We start from the raw sequence: 16,802 nt of genomic DNA on the forward strand, positions 1-16,802 counted from the left end.
CTCAAGATTGTGGTGTGTGCTGGGTGCGATTGATCTGTCATAATCCTTTGCATATGGAAATTGTGCCTGTAAATCACCCAGATTTTTATTTACAGACACTAACTTAGACAAAGGGGTGACTGGAGGGGGGTCATGGGCAGGCAGAGCTTCTCATGGTCTCTGGGAAACATCTGGGACACACTAGGTGCTTGGAGAGAGACAGAGCTGAGTATAATCCATGCTGCTTTGGCTGGCAAATTTCACAGCTGGTACCACACATGTCACCATGTGGAGACAGCTCTAAGTGGTGAAATTAATGGGGTGCATGGGCCAGAATGGGACTGGCTTTCTTCTCTAAATGGGGAAAGGGAAGGGGGAGCCCTGGATACAGAGCAGGAGCCCAATTCCTTGTCAGGTCCAGATCTCCAGAGTCTGGGAGCGCTCTGGTGGGGCTGTGTGACTTTACGTTCGCTACAGTTCCTTCGAGTCTTGCCCTTTTAAAGCATAGAACTTGAATAGCAAAGCCAGGGAGAGACCATGAGTCTGAACTTCATCTGAAAGACTCTCCTTGCCCTGAGTCTGCACTAAATTCAGCCTTTCTTGATCCCAGCCTTGTGGAGTCCGAAGGCTGCTACCTGTAACTGCTGTTTTGAAGACATTTTTGGGGTGTGTGAAATACAGGCAAAGTTTCTGGCACCAGAACAAGGGGAAGTCCTAATGCAGAGAAGCGCAGGGAGTACTTCAGTGATGTCATGGCATGCTGTGACATTCCAGTCCTGCCCGGGAGTCCCAAAATGCCTCACTCCACAACCAGACTAGGGACTGCTAGTGAAGGGAAAGACCCAAAGATCAGCAAAGCAGCTGAAGTACATAAGGATATCACCAGGGCAGCCTAATGAAAGTGAGCACCTGGTAAATGTGAAACCAGGTTTGGTGCCACTCTGGGCTCTTTTCTCCTGGGACTGGCGCAGATCTGGGAATGAAGGCCACAAAGAGAAAGCATGTAGGGAGGAGAAAAGGGAAAGGAGGGAAATCTCTGCTGGGATTCAGCTATCAGTGGGAAGAGCAGAATTGGATACAGAGCCAGTGAAGGAGAGACAGGAAGATGGCACAGCAGGATCCTTGGTCTGCTGCTGCACGCCTCCCTCCCTGTGCATGGCTCACTTCCCCGCTCTGTGTCACTCTTCTTATCTGCACAGACAGCCTGTTCTATAGGCCAAGACCAGGTTTCTGCAACACAAGGCACAAAGGACCTTTGAACAGCTTAGAAGGTACTGCGATAATAGGAAGAAGGAATTGCAGCCACCAGATTGGAAAAATAGAGCGCTTCCAGTCAGCAATTTTGTTCCTGGTGAAGCCCCTTGCCACGTGAAGCTTTGAGCTACAGCTGCTTCAGTGCTAAGTACAGAAAAGGAAGATGTTTCTTGAGTCTACTTTTAGCCTCAGAAAATCTGGGTACAGTTTCTATGAAATGAGGGATGAATCTAGCTCATTCTGCGTCATACTCTAATTACCAGCTGCAGTGAAATATCTTAAGATGATGTATCTGAGGCTCCATCTTATTTCTGGATCTTGTGCCAATTAATTTGCCCTACCAGTTTGCAGAACCTAAAGGAGATGCACTGAGCATCAGGCCCTGAGTTGCCTGGTCTTTCTCCCTTGGTATCCCAGGGCAATTGCTCTTCTTGGCTACTGCAGAACTGTTTCACCACTCTTAGGATGGTGGTATTAATACTCACTTGCTATACAGCAGTTTTTTGAGACAGCCTATTCAAGTGCGAAAATCATTTTGAGGTCTCAGGTCATGCTACAGAAGTGAGAACAGTTATTTCTTCTCTTTCGCTTCATTTCTCTGTGGCCTGTTCTATTTCTAAATGCTGGAAGTGGTGCTGAGAAAAAAAAAAAAAAAGGATATCTGTTCTGCAGCAGAAAAAGAAGAGGAAGTCTATTTTGCAGGAGAAAAAGAGGAAGACACTTTGAAGGAAAGAGAAAACACATGGGAGAAAGGAAGAGTGCACGTGAAGAGGGAGAGCACAGATTCCAATGCAGGTGAGAAAAGGTTTAGTAGTTGGGGCGTTCAATCGCTATCCCGAATAAGGTGAATGTCCTCATTGGTAAGTCTTGGGCCCAGTATGGCAGATGCCACAGAGTCCTCTTACGTCCCAAATAATGCTCACAAAAGGAGCTTTGAGGATGCTGCAATGTTTCCACAGAGAGTTCAATTTCAGAAAGAAAAAAGATTTGGTAGAAAAACTCATGGCCAACCGTACTTGCAATCTCATTCTCGTTTATTTGCTCAAGTAATCCCCAGTGCTTGATTTACGTAAGACTTGAATTAACTGTGTATTTATTCAGAGATCTTAAATTGCACTGATGTGATGAGGTAAAATTGCAAGCTGATGCAGTTTCAAGGGTATTAACAAGCATATGACGGTGCAGCAGATCCCACTTGGCACTGAGGGACCCAAGCCCATTCAAAGATTTCCAGAGAAGGTGACAAAAAGGCTCCTTCTTTTGCAAGTACAACTGCTTTTCATGAAGGAGAATTTCTCTCAGCACTGAGGTGGGGCAGAGAGGTGCGGTACCTGTCTGAGATTCTTGAAGAAAATTAAAACTGCTTGCTCGGTGCTGCTCTTGGTTAACAGTGTTGGCTTGAGCTCAGACACTAAACAAAGCACATTTTCTTGTTCTGAGCAATTTCTGAATAATTCATGGTACCAGGAATTAAGCAAACTCCAAATGAGCAAGAAGCATGGAGCAGTTAACACCCTGATCTAATGGAAATTTTCTGCAAATATGAAGGTAACTGTAACTTCAAGCAGAGGTGCCATTAAAAAAGGCAATCAAACTGAAATCTCCCTTGCTTCTGGCATTAAGTGTTTCTGAAGCACTTTATGTTTCCAATAGATGTTTAGTGAATTCAGGAAACCAAAGCTAGCTATGAAGCTGTTATTGAATGGGATTTAAACATTTTAAATGAAGAGGGGGAAAAAATGACAAAGTAAGTCTGTGAATGATGTGGGTGGAGCGTCAGTGAGACCGTTTGTTGACCCACTGAAAGACAGAATCTGAGACAAAATGCTCATGAGGAAGCTACTGGAAGTCCCAGAATTGAAATACGATGCAGCAAATAAGACATGGTTAGGAAAGAAAGCTACACAGTCCATGAAGCCTGTGGGGAACATCAGCTTGAAAAAGATGAGGCAAGAGGGTTGGGGGTTTGCTGGCAGTCTGCACCATGGAAAAGTGAAACAAGGTTACCCACACAGCTAGAAATGGTTATGGCAGGCACACAGGGGATTTACAGATGTTCGGAGGCGGACAGGGCAAAACAGGAGGTCTTGAAGTGGTTTGGGGTTCGGGAGCTACCGTGACTCCTGTGGGAGCGGTGTTATCACAAGAGGGAGCTGTCTGCCTGTAGGAGATTGTCACCCCAGACAAAAAAACCACTGCAGAGAAGTAGCAACAGGGCTCTCAGGCCCGGAGAGTGGCAGGAGGCAAGAGGTCCTGAGTGCTCAGACAGGCAGGGCTGGCACGGGAGGGCACAGACTGAGCCAGGCAGGCCACCAACACTGAACACTGCGAATTGCTCTTCTACAAGTCAGATCCTGCATTATGTTAATGCTATCAGTTAATTGTTTTTATTTGTATGCTTTGCTGGGAAGGGAGATGAAGGAAAGGTGCTTGGTCAAAGTCAACCATGGTGCCGGTCAGAAGTTCATGTGACAATGCAGCTGATCACCAAGGCTCAGTGGGTGAATGAAGTTGCTGTGTGTCCGTCGGCTGTGAGCAGTACCTGAACACAATAGGGCCTGTGTACCCAGCAGAGGGCATGTGCATGCACACACACGCGCTCCTACCTTTACCTTTGGGACATCATTTCTTAGATAATGAGCATATCAGTGCCCTCAAAAGCTGTGTAAGTAGTTAAAGGAGGAAGCCAGAAGCATCAGCTGTTCCCCTTTGAATAGGCTGTGGTTTCTGTTACAGGGTCCAAACCTACCCTTGATTTTCATTCTTCTTCAGATAAGGTCCCACTGCAAGAAGTGCTGAACTCCCAATTCTGATCAAGATTAGTAGTCCAGAGGAGCCAAGCCACATTCCCGAGCTCAGGTCTAAACACTAGCATCTGTGTTTAATATGCATCAGGGAAACCAGCCTGTAACCTCCTCACACTGAGCTTAGTTTCACCTTCCTGTTTTTTCTCTGAATGCCTCATACCTAATTTTCATAGACATATTTTACCGTACTCTGGGACTGAGCTGAAAGGTTTGTTTCCTGCCAAGAATCATGAGAGGATAATACATATCCAAGCAGTTTGCATCAGTGCCATAGCATCTGAAATGCCCTGTAGAAGGCTAACACAATATATTTGTACGCTCCCTGGGCAGGAAGACAGACAGTTCTTCCAGTGGATGCACTAAGGTAAATAATGGATTGTGCTAGAGATGTTCAATGATGGGACAAGGCACAGAAGATCAGGGAGAAAACCACTGCAGGTTGAAAAGTTAGAAGGCATTAAAAATACATAAAGAAAAGAAGCATGTAGTCTTGGTGATGAGGGAATGGATGGAGATCAGAGGTCTGGGCTCCCTGCCACAGGCTGCTTGACCTCAGGGAAGTCTTCTGAGATCCCATTTCCCCTCCTATCCTTTGTCTATTTAGCTCCCAGGAGCTTCTAGGCAGGGTTGGTCTCAAGTGCTGCGGTGAGGATACTTTATCCTGGTCATTGATTCTAAGACATATGATAAAATAATTCATATATATATATATAGAAATACACACACATATATAAACAATCTTCAGGATGCCTTTAGAGCAAAAAAGGAATAAGCGCAGAATGCCTCAGGAACGTGGGAGGAGCAGAGTTCCCAGCCGGTTATTAATCCACTTGCAGGACAAGGCTTTTGCTGAAGTTTAAAATTAAATTGAAATTTAAAAAAGAAAAGAAAAAAAGAAAAAAAAAAAGGGAATTTTATCCGGAGCCGGAGGTCCGGCTCCAGTCACAGCCCCCGCCCGCCGTGACGCCGGCAGAGGAGCTAGCCCCCCCCGCGCCCCCTGGCCCCGGCAGCAGGCGGCCCTGCTCCGCTCGGGCCCGGCCCCCGGCGCGGCGGCGGGCGGGCGGCTCCGCGGGCGCGGCGCGGGGTAGGGGGGGCTCAGCCGGCGCTGCCGCTTGTTGATCTCGGCGCCCGGCGCCGCTCCGCGCCTCCCGGGGCCCGCTCCGCGCCCGCGCAGGCAGCCCCCGCGCCCGGGCTTGCCGCTGCGCTGCGGCGCCGCTTCCATTCTCCCATTGCAACATTGCAAACCCCTCCTTTTTTTTTTTTTTTTTTGCCTTCCCCCCCACCTTCTTTCCTCCTTTTTTTTTTTTTTTTTTTTTTTTTTTGCATGAAGATGGCGGCGCCTCTCGCCAGCAAGGCAGGGTCCGCCGGCACCAACAGCAAGCCTCCCTTCCCGGAGCTGGATTTCCGATCGGGAGCCAGGGTGGAGGAATTGAATAAACTCATCCAGGAATTCACCAAGCACGACCAGAGGGAGTACGACGACCAGCGAGCCCTGGAGATCCACACGGCGAAAGACTTCATCTTCTCCATGCTGGGTAGGGCAGGGACCGTGCGGGGCGGGGGCAGTGGCGATGCCGGCCGGGGACCCCGGGGCAGGGCTCCCCGACGATGCGGCACCGGCGGACCCTTTCCCCGCGCCGAGCTGGGGGGACCCCGGCCGTAAGGCGAATCTCGCCCCCAAGAAACTCTTTTTTTCCCGTCCTATCCACCTAGCCTTGAGCAGCGATGTATTTATAAGCACGGAGGAAAGGCTGGGTCGCAGAGCTGGCCGGTGCCCGAGAAAGACGCCGAGCCAGCTCGGCTGGAGGCGAGGAGAGCCCGACCCTTTATTGTTTCCCCCCCCCCCCAATTATCAAGGCTGTAGGAAACACAGATATTTTTTTCTGGGCCGCTTATTTTGATTTTTAGACCGGCTGATGCTTGTACAGAAGCATCCTCTGAACTGCGTTTCTTGCTTAGGTTGCAAAACTTGCTGCGAGTGGAGCAAGTCAGATTGTGGCGGGGGAGTCCTCATCTGCGTGAAACTTTGAATCGTGGGCAGGGATCCTCAAACCAGGGTGAAACATGAGTTGCCCCTTGCAGAAATCACCTGGGCTCTGGCATGACTAAGGCTTTTTAGGATTACCAGTGAAACGAATGACTAACAACTCTGATTCTCTAGGTAGTCAGTTCCTGATAAATATTTACCTTGTTTTGACTAAGAAATCACTCACACAAATGAAAGCCTTCAGGATACGAAAAGATGTTCTTTAACATGCAGGCTGGACCTTGAAATCACTCACACAGGTTTGAATCAATATCTCAAACATTTCTGCATGTAAAATAAGGACATGGGTAAACAGCAGGTGTGGCCAGTGAATGCTTCTTTGTAGCTCAGAGGTGCATATATACACCCTCGAAGCATATTTGGCGCAAACCAAGTGTATGGTCTACATATACACCATGAAAAGCCTACATCGCTTTTCTCATTCAGAAGCACAGAGCTATCCTATTGCAATAATAATTGTTTTCTGTATTGGGGGGTGAGCACTATAATAATCACTTCCTCTATAGCCATGAACATACTAAATGAGAATCTACCTGTCCATCTGGTTATCTTGTAAGGTACCTGGATAAGCATAATTGCCTGCCATGGGATTTGCACAATTTTGAGTGTGTATGGCTTTTTCACCAAGGGCTGGACAGGATATAACAGACTAAATTTAGCCTGAGAACAAGGACAACAAGTTGAAAAGTCAGTAGCATGTATATTTATAGTTGCTGTTATAAATATTTTTCCCTTCCTGTTTAAAAAAAAAAAAAGATGTGGTGAAGCCATGGCTGCATCAAAGCCTGTAGGATTTTTGTTATTGAAAACCTGATCCTGTGGAAGTCATCCACTATTATGATCTGACACATTTTTCAATCAGGGCTTTAAATAACCGGCTGAGGAAGCAGGGCTGGATGGGACGAAGCAAAGAGGAGTGGAGAGAAAACAGCCAGAGCAGCAGTTCTGGGTGTGTGGCTAGCAGGCAGAGAGATCTTTATATGATCCTGTTCAGGCATTACTAGTCTTTGCAGGGGACAGGGACCACAGCATTTCTTCCTGCCTCATGTGAGAGAGGGCAAAAGAAGAAAGACAGAAGAATGGGCTGGAGCGTGCCTTGCTTTTCTGCAAATGCACCCTAATGCCTTGCTGTTTGTGAAACCAGGGAGCCTTGGGCTGTTTAGAAATAAAGTAAATTAATGTGGCTGTCTTTGTTAATATAGTGGCTAGGAGATGAGTGTTCTTCAGTTTTAAATACATAAACTAAAACCAGTCTTTAAACAAAAACTGTATTTCTGTTTAAGTTATGCCTGGCAATTTTCAATGAGACTTGTTTCTGAATAAAAGAAGAGACTTAAGGACCAAGCCCAGGACAGAAATGCAGATGGGGTGTCTCATTTGTCTTCATTACACCTAGAAGTTGTGTTTGTAGATCAGACCCTTCTTAGCCAGAGAGGCTCTTAAATCTAAAAGGATTTAACTTATTAATAAATAGCTCTTTCCCCTGTGCCTGATCCCTCCCATACGTACTGCTCTTATCTCATCGGGCGATGATAGGAAAATTAAACGTAGCTTTCCTGATTTAATTACATTGGTGCGTAATTGGTGGATGAATGATAGGCGAGGAGACTTTGTGCAGATTCTCGGATGTTTGTACTCTGCATGGCTTGCCCTCTAGGTCAGATCTTTTCTTTCTATTTATATTAACTCTTTTTTGTCTGTGTTGTCTTGCCCTGGCTATTAGCAACTGAACTCTGGGAGATCTCAAGAGTTGGGCTATGATAAAATTAGGGAGAGGTACCACTTGTCATGCCTTTGTCCAAATTCTTGTGCCCTAGGAATTGGAACAGGATGCAAATGACCTACCTGTAGTGGGGGAAGTGAGTATTTTCTGAATGTGGGCAATTCCTGGGCATCCCATTCACAGTCACCAAGACCATATGGTCTTGCTAGCACCCTACACTGAAACAACAGGTGTGTTTTGGTGCCTTTCCTGTACTCGCACTGGGCTGTGCCTGATCATTACTTGTCTCTTTGGCACAGGTATAACTGAGCCTCAAGGCTGTATTAATCAAGAAAACAAGTGGAGAAAAGACAGTCTTGTGTTCTGGGCAGTGGGCTGGATGAGAGCGACTGAGAGACCCAGTCTCTGCCTGCCAGTCGTGAAAGGAGCTAATTACTTACTCTCCCTGTGACGCGGATTTGGATTTTTTTGTGCTTAAAGAGTGATAAAGGAGTATTTTTGTCAAGTGATGGTATTACAGTCAATGATATTTTGATTTTTAAAGCACTTGCCGCTATTGTGATGAGAGGTGCGTAGCACTCATATGAAAAACCTTTTAGAGGTACCTGACCTAGAGAGTATCATTCCTGCAGTACAACTACTTCCAGGAAGCTTCTTTAATAAACACTACCTGTCTTTTTCTGTTCAGCCTCTAAGTATAAAGTACTGTAATGCACAGGTGTGCTAGGCTTAAAAAAGCCATATATTATGCTCTTGGGAACGAGTACATTCCATTGAAATTTCTATTGCTGCCTCAACCCAGCTCATGTTATTAGGGATACTGACTCTGTGTTTTACTTCTTAACAAGAGAAGAGAAAAGAGCAAGGACATATGAATAAATACAGACTATACAGCGCTGTTTCCTCCAACGTTGGCGTTCAGTCATCTAGAGCAGTTTTCAAGCGCTTCAGGTTGGTATTTTGTTTCCCTTTCCTATCATGAGACTTTTTCTTCTCTGTAGACTCAGAAGAGGGATGCTCAGGACCTTTCATGCTATTCTCTTTCCTCTCATTGCCCTCTCCCTGCCAAATCAGGGGAAGGGTCGGTTTAAATTGAAGGTAAAGTGGCCTTTTTTTTTTTTTTTCCAGGCCTCTAGTATATCTTTTTGTCACTTCAGTGGTTGCATCTCACTTCTGTGGGAGCTGCCCACCAGGACAGGCCACTCTTTGAGGATCTGCAGCCAGCTGCAACTTAGAGCTGTTGACAAGACCTCTAGAGAGCTTGTATCAGCACCTGATACAGGAGAGGTGGTGAGCCTATTCTGAGAGCATTTTCCTTTTCTCTGGGGTCTGCCTGGTGCTGAGCTGGGAGTGCTAGCAAGTGTTTGTGATAGAGGCAAGTCTCGTAGTGGAGGCAGAGCTGGCATCGGCAAAAGATTTCTGCTGCCAATACCAGCTTACCAAATGGAGTGAGTTACCCTGCTGGGCCCCTGCATCTGTAGCAAGGCTTCCAGCTGTTTCTTGGACTGATGGGCCCCTAGAACATGTGCAGTGGAGGTGCAGATTGCTGTGCTGAGAACACAGGTGTCCTGACAACAGCTTGCTTTTATTAGCATCTTCTACAAGAGGAGCATTTTAAGGTTCTCCCCCGTGTCTGGGATCTGTATAGCAGAACATTGGTAATGTGACTCTGTTGTGTGGGTTTGTGCAGTATTTTTTATCCCTTTCCCTACCTGTCATAACTTGCTGATGAAACCTCCTATTGTAGATTAGATTTCAGGCATTGTTGGAATTGTTACCTGTTTGTCTATGATACATCATGGAAGTTCTCTGGTATCTGTTGTGGTGTCGAGCTGATGAAATAGCAACAGGATTGGAGTGATCTCTCTAGGGTTAAGTCTTTTGTGTGTGTGCGCCTTTTCTCAAGAGAGGCCAATCATGATAGGAGCACACTGTACTCTGAGGCCTATGTTAATAAAGGCTCCCTGCTGGCATTCCCTGTGCTGCTGAATGCATAATGCACAGCTGTTAAAAACAACCTTACTGTATTGCAGATTTCATTTCTGGCTTCTGTTGGGTCTCCTCTTCGTGCATGCCACACGTTTCTGTATTTGCATTCGAGGTTGTGGGGGCTTTGTGTTGCTTTTTTCTTAAGGGACAGGATACTATGCTGGTAAAGTAACCTAGCAAGGCATTGGTAGCTTCTAATTGATTATAGCTGCTAGAAGTCAACCAGTTTCATCTCACCGGGGATTCTTTCCCTGTAACTACTTAAAAAGGATTGGTTGCTTCCTCTGTCCCTTTGTTCAAAGGGATTGCTGCTCCATGTATGTGTGCAGTGAAAATAGCTTGAAAATCTTTCTCTCAATTTGTTTTAAGATGCTGGTACTTCACTTGCTAAACTACTGTTTTGAAACATTAGGCTGTGATGCAAAGTATTTAGTGTAATAGCTAGGAACATGTCCTAAGGGCACAAATTCTCATGGCAGGCTTGTCAGACTGCCCACCGCCTGTTCCTTCAGTCTGTGGAAATATTTGTAAAAGATTTGGGTGAACACTTGCCAAGCCCAATTACGCAATTATGTTTTAAGGGCAATTTTATAATTATAGTGGAGAATGGTAACCAGGATACGTGAGTTGTTGGGTTTCTGACTTTTCCTTTTTTCTTCCACATGACTTTGCACGAATGCTAAAACATTAGGAGCAATTCTAGTCAGAAACCAGTTGTTCAACTTTCTTTTAGGCAGCTGGCTATTTTTGTAGGTGAAGCTAAATTAAAGGTAAATACAACATTGCTCAGGAAGGCTGGAGGACATGTTTTATTATAGCTTTGGTAACTTATAAGATGGATGTGTACTGAGAGACCCAGAGTAGCCCATAGGCAGAGTCCAGTCCAGAGAACTGCCTGGACTTCGAAAGAGAATCTCAAAGCTGTAAAGCCTTTTGGATAGTTGGGATCATTTTTCTTAGTTTTCATTTGACAAATGCCAATGATGGCTTTAACCATCTCCTGTACATCTAAACCTTTTACATCTTCTCTTGGACCTTGAGACATACACTCTTGCCCCTATGCATGTCCCAATTCTGCTGCAAAGATGATTTCCCCAGGCATATCTCTGAAACCCTTCCCTGTGTTCCTTTCTCTGTCCAGATCAGACTCTAGCGGTTTGTACTCTGCAAGATTGGTTAGGTGACAAAGTTCTAGGAAGAAATGTGTTTAAGGCCAAGATATTAGCTCTCGCCTCCAGTCAAGGGGGCTTCAGTAGCCAGGGCTCCTTTAGCATGACACTGTGAACAGTGATTGAGATGACAGCTGCACCTCCAGGCATGTCTGTGTGAGACCCTGTGGTGGCAGCTGCAGGTAGAGGCTCTGGCATAGACCTCTGAACTCTCTTTGAGTCTAAGAAAGACAGCCAGCCGTTGAGTCTGTTACCTATGGCTGGGTGATGCTAGTGTATGAAACTAACTTGAGAAGCAAGAGCTGTACCTCATTTCCTATGAGAAGAGGGTCCTAAGAGTTGAATGCGTTATGTAGGGTAACATACCTCCTGAGCCAGGTTTTCCTTTAGCAGCTTAGAGCTGGGATGGGTTAAGTTCCATATCCTAAAAGAAAAACATTAATTCTGCTCATTGGTAGCTTTCCCTGCTATCCTCTGAACAAGGAGATAAAATTCCCTGAGAGTAACAATCCATTCTATACACATACTATATGCACAACATACTATATTACTTCTAGGCTTTCTTTAATTTGCCTGTCTTCAGGGTATGGAAGAAGCAGTGGAGTAGGTGGAGTTCTGGAGAAGCAAAGAAGAGTATCTGCCCTGCTTTTTTCCTCAGGAAAGCAGGGGACCTGTCATGGAAGCTAAAGGAGAAGGCAGCTTTGGATGTTGTACTCAGAGAATGTCCCTTAGTGAGAAGAGAGGAGTATGCCTGCACGGCAGCAAGGGTGAAAGAGCTGAAAAATGACCATCTTTAGGTGGATATCTCAAGTTATCTGCCCAAGTCTTGTTCTGATCACTAGTAGTATGATCTGAATTCAGGAGACTGAACTGTAGCTTTGTTGGAACTTGCAACCATACTTCATAGGCTCCCCCTCCTAACTATGGATTTTATATCCAGTGAAGGTTTATGACTTCTGTTAGCACAAACCTGTCTTACTGTCTGACTAGCAAAAATATGAAGGTTGCCTTCTTTTTTTTGCTAATGCAACGGGAAGGCAGCTTATGAGACATTCAAAATAAATCTTTCAGCACTAGCTGATGTTCCAATTGACAGATGCTGCTATGGATTTTGCTCTCTTTCATAAAGAGAACTCCACTGTTTGCTTTTATTTCTACCATTCTGTTGCATTCCCTTTTACTGCAAATAGCAATTGTCCTGGACTGAGTGGATTAATCTGTGCCTTAGTACTTCAGCCAACCTGACAGGTCCCTGAATCATGTACTTCTGCATTAGATAAACTTTCTGCAGTTCTTTCAAAGCACCATTTCAGTTACTTTCTGGTTGTAAGGAAATCAACACGTGCTGTAGCGTTCAGTTTGAGGAAGATAGATTCCCTTCTCCCCAACGTATTTGACTTTTGAGCTTTTAATAAACACTTGATGCTAAGGAAGTTACCACAATCCTGTTAACGCGTTATATTTCACCTGTCAGACAATATGATTTTAATCTAATTTCAAGCATTTAATTAGGAGGTTGTTAATGCATTTTGTTATGAGCATGCTGATGTTGAAAGCACAATTTGCATACCTCTGAGTGAGGGTGATTAATTACCTTAAGGTTCATAATATCCATGTCTTTGAAACAGCAGTGGTAGCTACTTCCACCCACTCACGTTTAGGGCTGTGGGCAGAAGTTTGCACAGCACTGGGTGGTTTCAGCTTGTAGAACAGGAGGTGGGTGGCATCCATTTCACCCTAAGAAAATCACTCTGTAGGTAAAACACTGAGTCAGGACACCCTAGACCTATGTTCCATTCTGAGCTGCCCCCAAATTTACACAGATCTGTGCAAGTTTATGAATATAATCATATGTAGTGGGACCTTGGTACTACCAGAAGCCTTCCTCGTCTCTTGTGCTTCAGCAATTTGTGAAAGGTGGGGTGGTATCAGAATAGTGGAACATCCTGGTGTTGCTGTTCTTCATGATAGGATGGTTTAACCGTGCAGCCCTCTGAAACTGAAGCTGGAAAAGGAAGTCTGTTTTTGAGAGTCTAGCCTCGGAAAGTATTGAAATAGTGATGGCAAATAGTTGCTCTGTCATTAGGTGTTGATCTAGTGGTGTTGAGATCAAGTACAGCTCAGCCTCTGAGAGACAGATTGCAACCTGACCCAGATAGGCAGTTCTAGGAAGTAATCTTATCTTATACTGAAGGGATCCCAAAGCAAAATTGGGACAAATTAGTTTAAAGAATGCATCCTGGCCACAGTCTGCATGCTGATGTAATTTGGCAGAGTCAGGCAATGCCAAGCAGTAGAAGGCAGCAGTTTGAGACAGAAAGCAAGGGAAAAATGGCCAAAGCTAGAAATCCTGCTGGGATAGCTATAAGGAATTGGCAGAGAATCTTTTTTTCTTTTTCTTTTGTCAAATTACACCTTTCTAATGTCATGATTTCGATGAAAAGTAGAGGTTTATCTGTGGGATGTTGTTGGTCTGCTTAGATCTTCTGTACTGTGGCTTGCAGTCAGGCCATCCAGAATTTCTTCCACCCACTGACAGGGTGAGAGTTCATAAAAGGTTTGGTACAGAAGTGCTGAGCAGTTAGGGAACACTTGCAGTTGCATCTAGACGTAACAAAGTTGGTTCTTGCTTCGCTGTGTAGTCTGCTAGGCCATGTGCTTTTTCTGTTCTAAAATGTTTTATCTCAGCTGTCCTGTTCACGTTGTAGAATCCTTTGACACTGCTCCCCATCTCTCTCAAGGAAGGAAGTTTTTATTCAAAGGTGCACGTATGACCTTGTCTAGAAAATCAGGTGCTGAGGTTGTGAGGGAGAAGTTGTATTAAACAGCTATCAAAAATGGTACGACAAACAGTGCGATTAACTTCTGTGCTTTTACTTCCAGCACTTCGATTCTTTGCATTTTAATGGATCTCTGGAAGAGCTGGTGATGCTTTTGGTCACTCCTCTTGGAAATGAATCCTGTGCTAATAGCTCTGGCTGGGCCTGATCCACAGGCAGATGCTTGGAGATATTTCATGTTTGTTTTGTACCTCACTAATTAATGTATAACTTAGTGGTAGAACAGCAGGAAAGCTGCATTTGCTGACACTTCATGATATAATGATTTAATCCTTTGTGACACATTCCTGCTGAGTGTCAAAGCTGATAACTCTAATCTCTGTCCCAAGCTCAGTGTAACAGGAACCTGTTCTAGAGGGCATTTTGCAGGAGCTTGCAAGCTCTTGTAGGTACTTCGTGACCAATTCATAAACTTTTTTTGTACATTGCCACTCTTGAATGTGATTGTACAACATTGCCTGGTGCACGGAGGAATCTGGAGTTGAGTGCAAACAAAGGAGCAAACTGACTGCATTCAAATAAAATAAGGCTTGTCCTGGGAGGAGGGGGGAAATACCCTAATCTCCTTCTAAATACACTTCTTCCTTACCAGCATTAAGAGCGGTGTTGTTATATTGATTCAATGGTGCCAAAACCCGCTGCTCTTTGTTACATCTGGTTCTGAAGCCTGGGTATGGATGCAGATCTGTACACAGGGATAGCTGTACAGCTACTCTCCAGTGGTTATTCCTTGCGATACAACCAGCAGAGCTCGCTTCTGTTCCAGTGGACGGTGAATTGCTGTTTATTTTAAACTTTTGCTTGAATGGTATTTGTAAAACAATTTGCAGCTCTGCAAATAGAGGAGGGAATGTCACTGTAACAATACTTCAGGGGCTCCCGTTGCCTTCTGTCTCTGAAATTTGCCTTTTGAAAGTTGCATACAGTGTGCTGAATGGCAGATCAGGTATTGATATTGGCCCCTTGATACTAGGCCCTCAAAGCTTGAATTGCTGAAATGTCTGTATTTCACAGACAGTAGGGCAACCATGTGCTAAGCAATCAGTAACCCGAGGAAAACAGGAGGAATGCAAGTCTCTGCAAGCGCGGCATGTCTCTGAGTAAGCCGCACCTTCTGAATTAAAATACCTGGCTTTTTTTCCAATGTGCAAGCTGTAATGCACTTCTAAGTACAGTATCGAGAAAAAGGAGCTATTACAATTTGACTGAGCATCTGTCAGAGGCTTGTTTTATGTGATAAGTTGTCTGTAAAAGCTTGACCCTGTACTCCCAATTTTTCCCAATATCCTGTGAATTTTGTGAATGTGCAAAGCATGCTGTTGAGGCAGCGATGCTATGCTGGAAATAACCACTTTGACACAGGCTTGTAATATCAAAGAATGACTATGTCTGTGAAGTTTAATTATCTTGGAGAGGGATTCATATGTTCTAAGTAAACATTAAGCAAAACTATTTGCACATTATCAGAGCTGCAGAGTTAAGTTACAAGTTGTTCTGGAAAATCAAAGTTTAAAAAAAAAAGTGATTTTGATCTTCTTAGACCTAAATTCTGGTTCTGGAAACATAGGGCACTCCTGGGGTTACTTTAAAAACTAGACAATCGCTATCACTCCTTCACCCAAGCTGCTGACGGGAGGTTTAAAATCATCTTTTTATCTAAGCTGCTTCTTAACAATGCGGTAAAGAAATCAGTGTCTAAAAATCTGCTCTTATGCTGAGACCCGTCTTGTAAGACATCGCTTGCGTATATGAATCACTCTATTGTGCTAGTGTATGTCACTCTGAATTCCCAACGTTTTTTAACTAACCCTTTCTTTACCATGAAACGGGTATGTGGTTTTATTTTATTCTATTTTCTGCCTTACTTTGGCCTAAACATATAAGTTGGGTGGAAAATATTTGCTGTTCAGTGGCAGTGATGACAGTGCTTTGGAGTGTAGGAGTGCTGTTGAGAAGTGAATAACCTAGGTTTGCAGGTGGAGGTCTCATGCCCTCCTGGTAGAACTGTTCCACTGTGACAGGCTTCACTGGGCCGAGGCCAGTCCTGCTCAGTGAGGACTGTAGGAGTCCTATGGAAGAGATTTCTGTCTGAGGGAAACAGGAGTGGGGGAGACAAATGAACAAAATCCCCAGACCCACAGCATGTTGATGGACCTCCTGTTGTTCTTAATTTGCGTCTGTAAATGGCACTAGTTTCCGCTGTTGTGCACCAAGACAATAATAAATAACAATCCTTAGCATTTATAAACCACTTCACAATTTTCAGAGTGTTCAACACACATTAACTAATTCAGCTGAGATGCAAATATTCTGTGAGCAAAGCTACTCTTGTTGCTGCCCAGGGGAACCTTTCATTACAGCTGGGACAAGGCTTTTCTTTTTCCCCTTAACTGGAGCTGTTGGCAGGAATGTTCTATACAGGGGCAGTGTCTTTCTTCTTGAAGTTTTTAAGCCTTTGCATGTACCCCTGTTTGCACAAGAATTGAACTACTCCCAAGTCATACGTGGTACTATTAAGAAAATTATGCAGAAGACTTGCCTGTATATTCTGTGCTGCAAATATGCAGAGCCACAGTCAACAGATTTGTGATTTCAGAAGCTAATGTGTTAGCAAAGATATTGATGCATTAAGTGCATCTTTCTGTGCTTGCGTAAGGCCTTGGGGGAACACCATCTCCCATGGACCTCTAGGCTCTGGAGGGGAATAAACATCTGTCAGTTCTTACTCTGCTGGATTGTCAAACCGTGTGCTAAAGTGAATTGAGGATGCTTTGGTCCATGTTTCACTAGATCCAGCACCTGCTAGAGCACCAATCTGTCTTTTTGGGCAGGAGAAAGCCCAACAGAAGGCCCACTGCCAGGTAAGAGATGTGTTTTGAGGGTGATGGCAGTATGTCCTATTGTTCATAATTCTGAATCCCAAACATGGAGTAATATGTGCATTGACGTGCATCTAATTTGTCTGGCATTTGACTCACTTTCTGCCTTGGCATT

The 16,802-nt window shown here is 44.6% G+C and overlaps 1 protein-coding gene across 1 annotated transcript in view; it reads left to right on the forward strand.

The window, feature by feature from the left end:
- Positions 1-5,036: 5,036 nt before the first annotated feature.
- MB21D2 (Mab-21 domain containing 2) overlaps positions 5,037-16,802 on the forward strand; it is a 62,329-nt gene continuing 50,563 nt past the window's right edge. Inside the window, exon 1 of the mRNA XM_074592495.1 lies at positions 5,037-5,575. Coding sequence (XP_074448596.1) covers positions 5,365-5,575 — 211 coding nt within the window. The 5' untranslated portion in view covers positions 5,037-5,364. The remainder of the gene's footprint in view (positions 5,576-16,802) is intronic.

The sequence above is a fragment of the Larus michahellis genome, chromosome 6, assembly GCF_964199755.1.
Source record: "Larus michahellis chromosome 6, bLarMic1.1, whole genome shotgun sequence".
NCBI lineage: Eukaryota > Metazoa > Chordata > Aves > Charadriiformes > Laridae > Larus > Larus michahellis.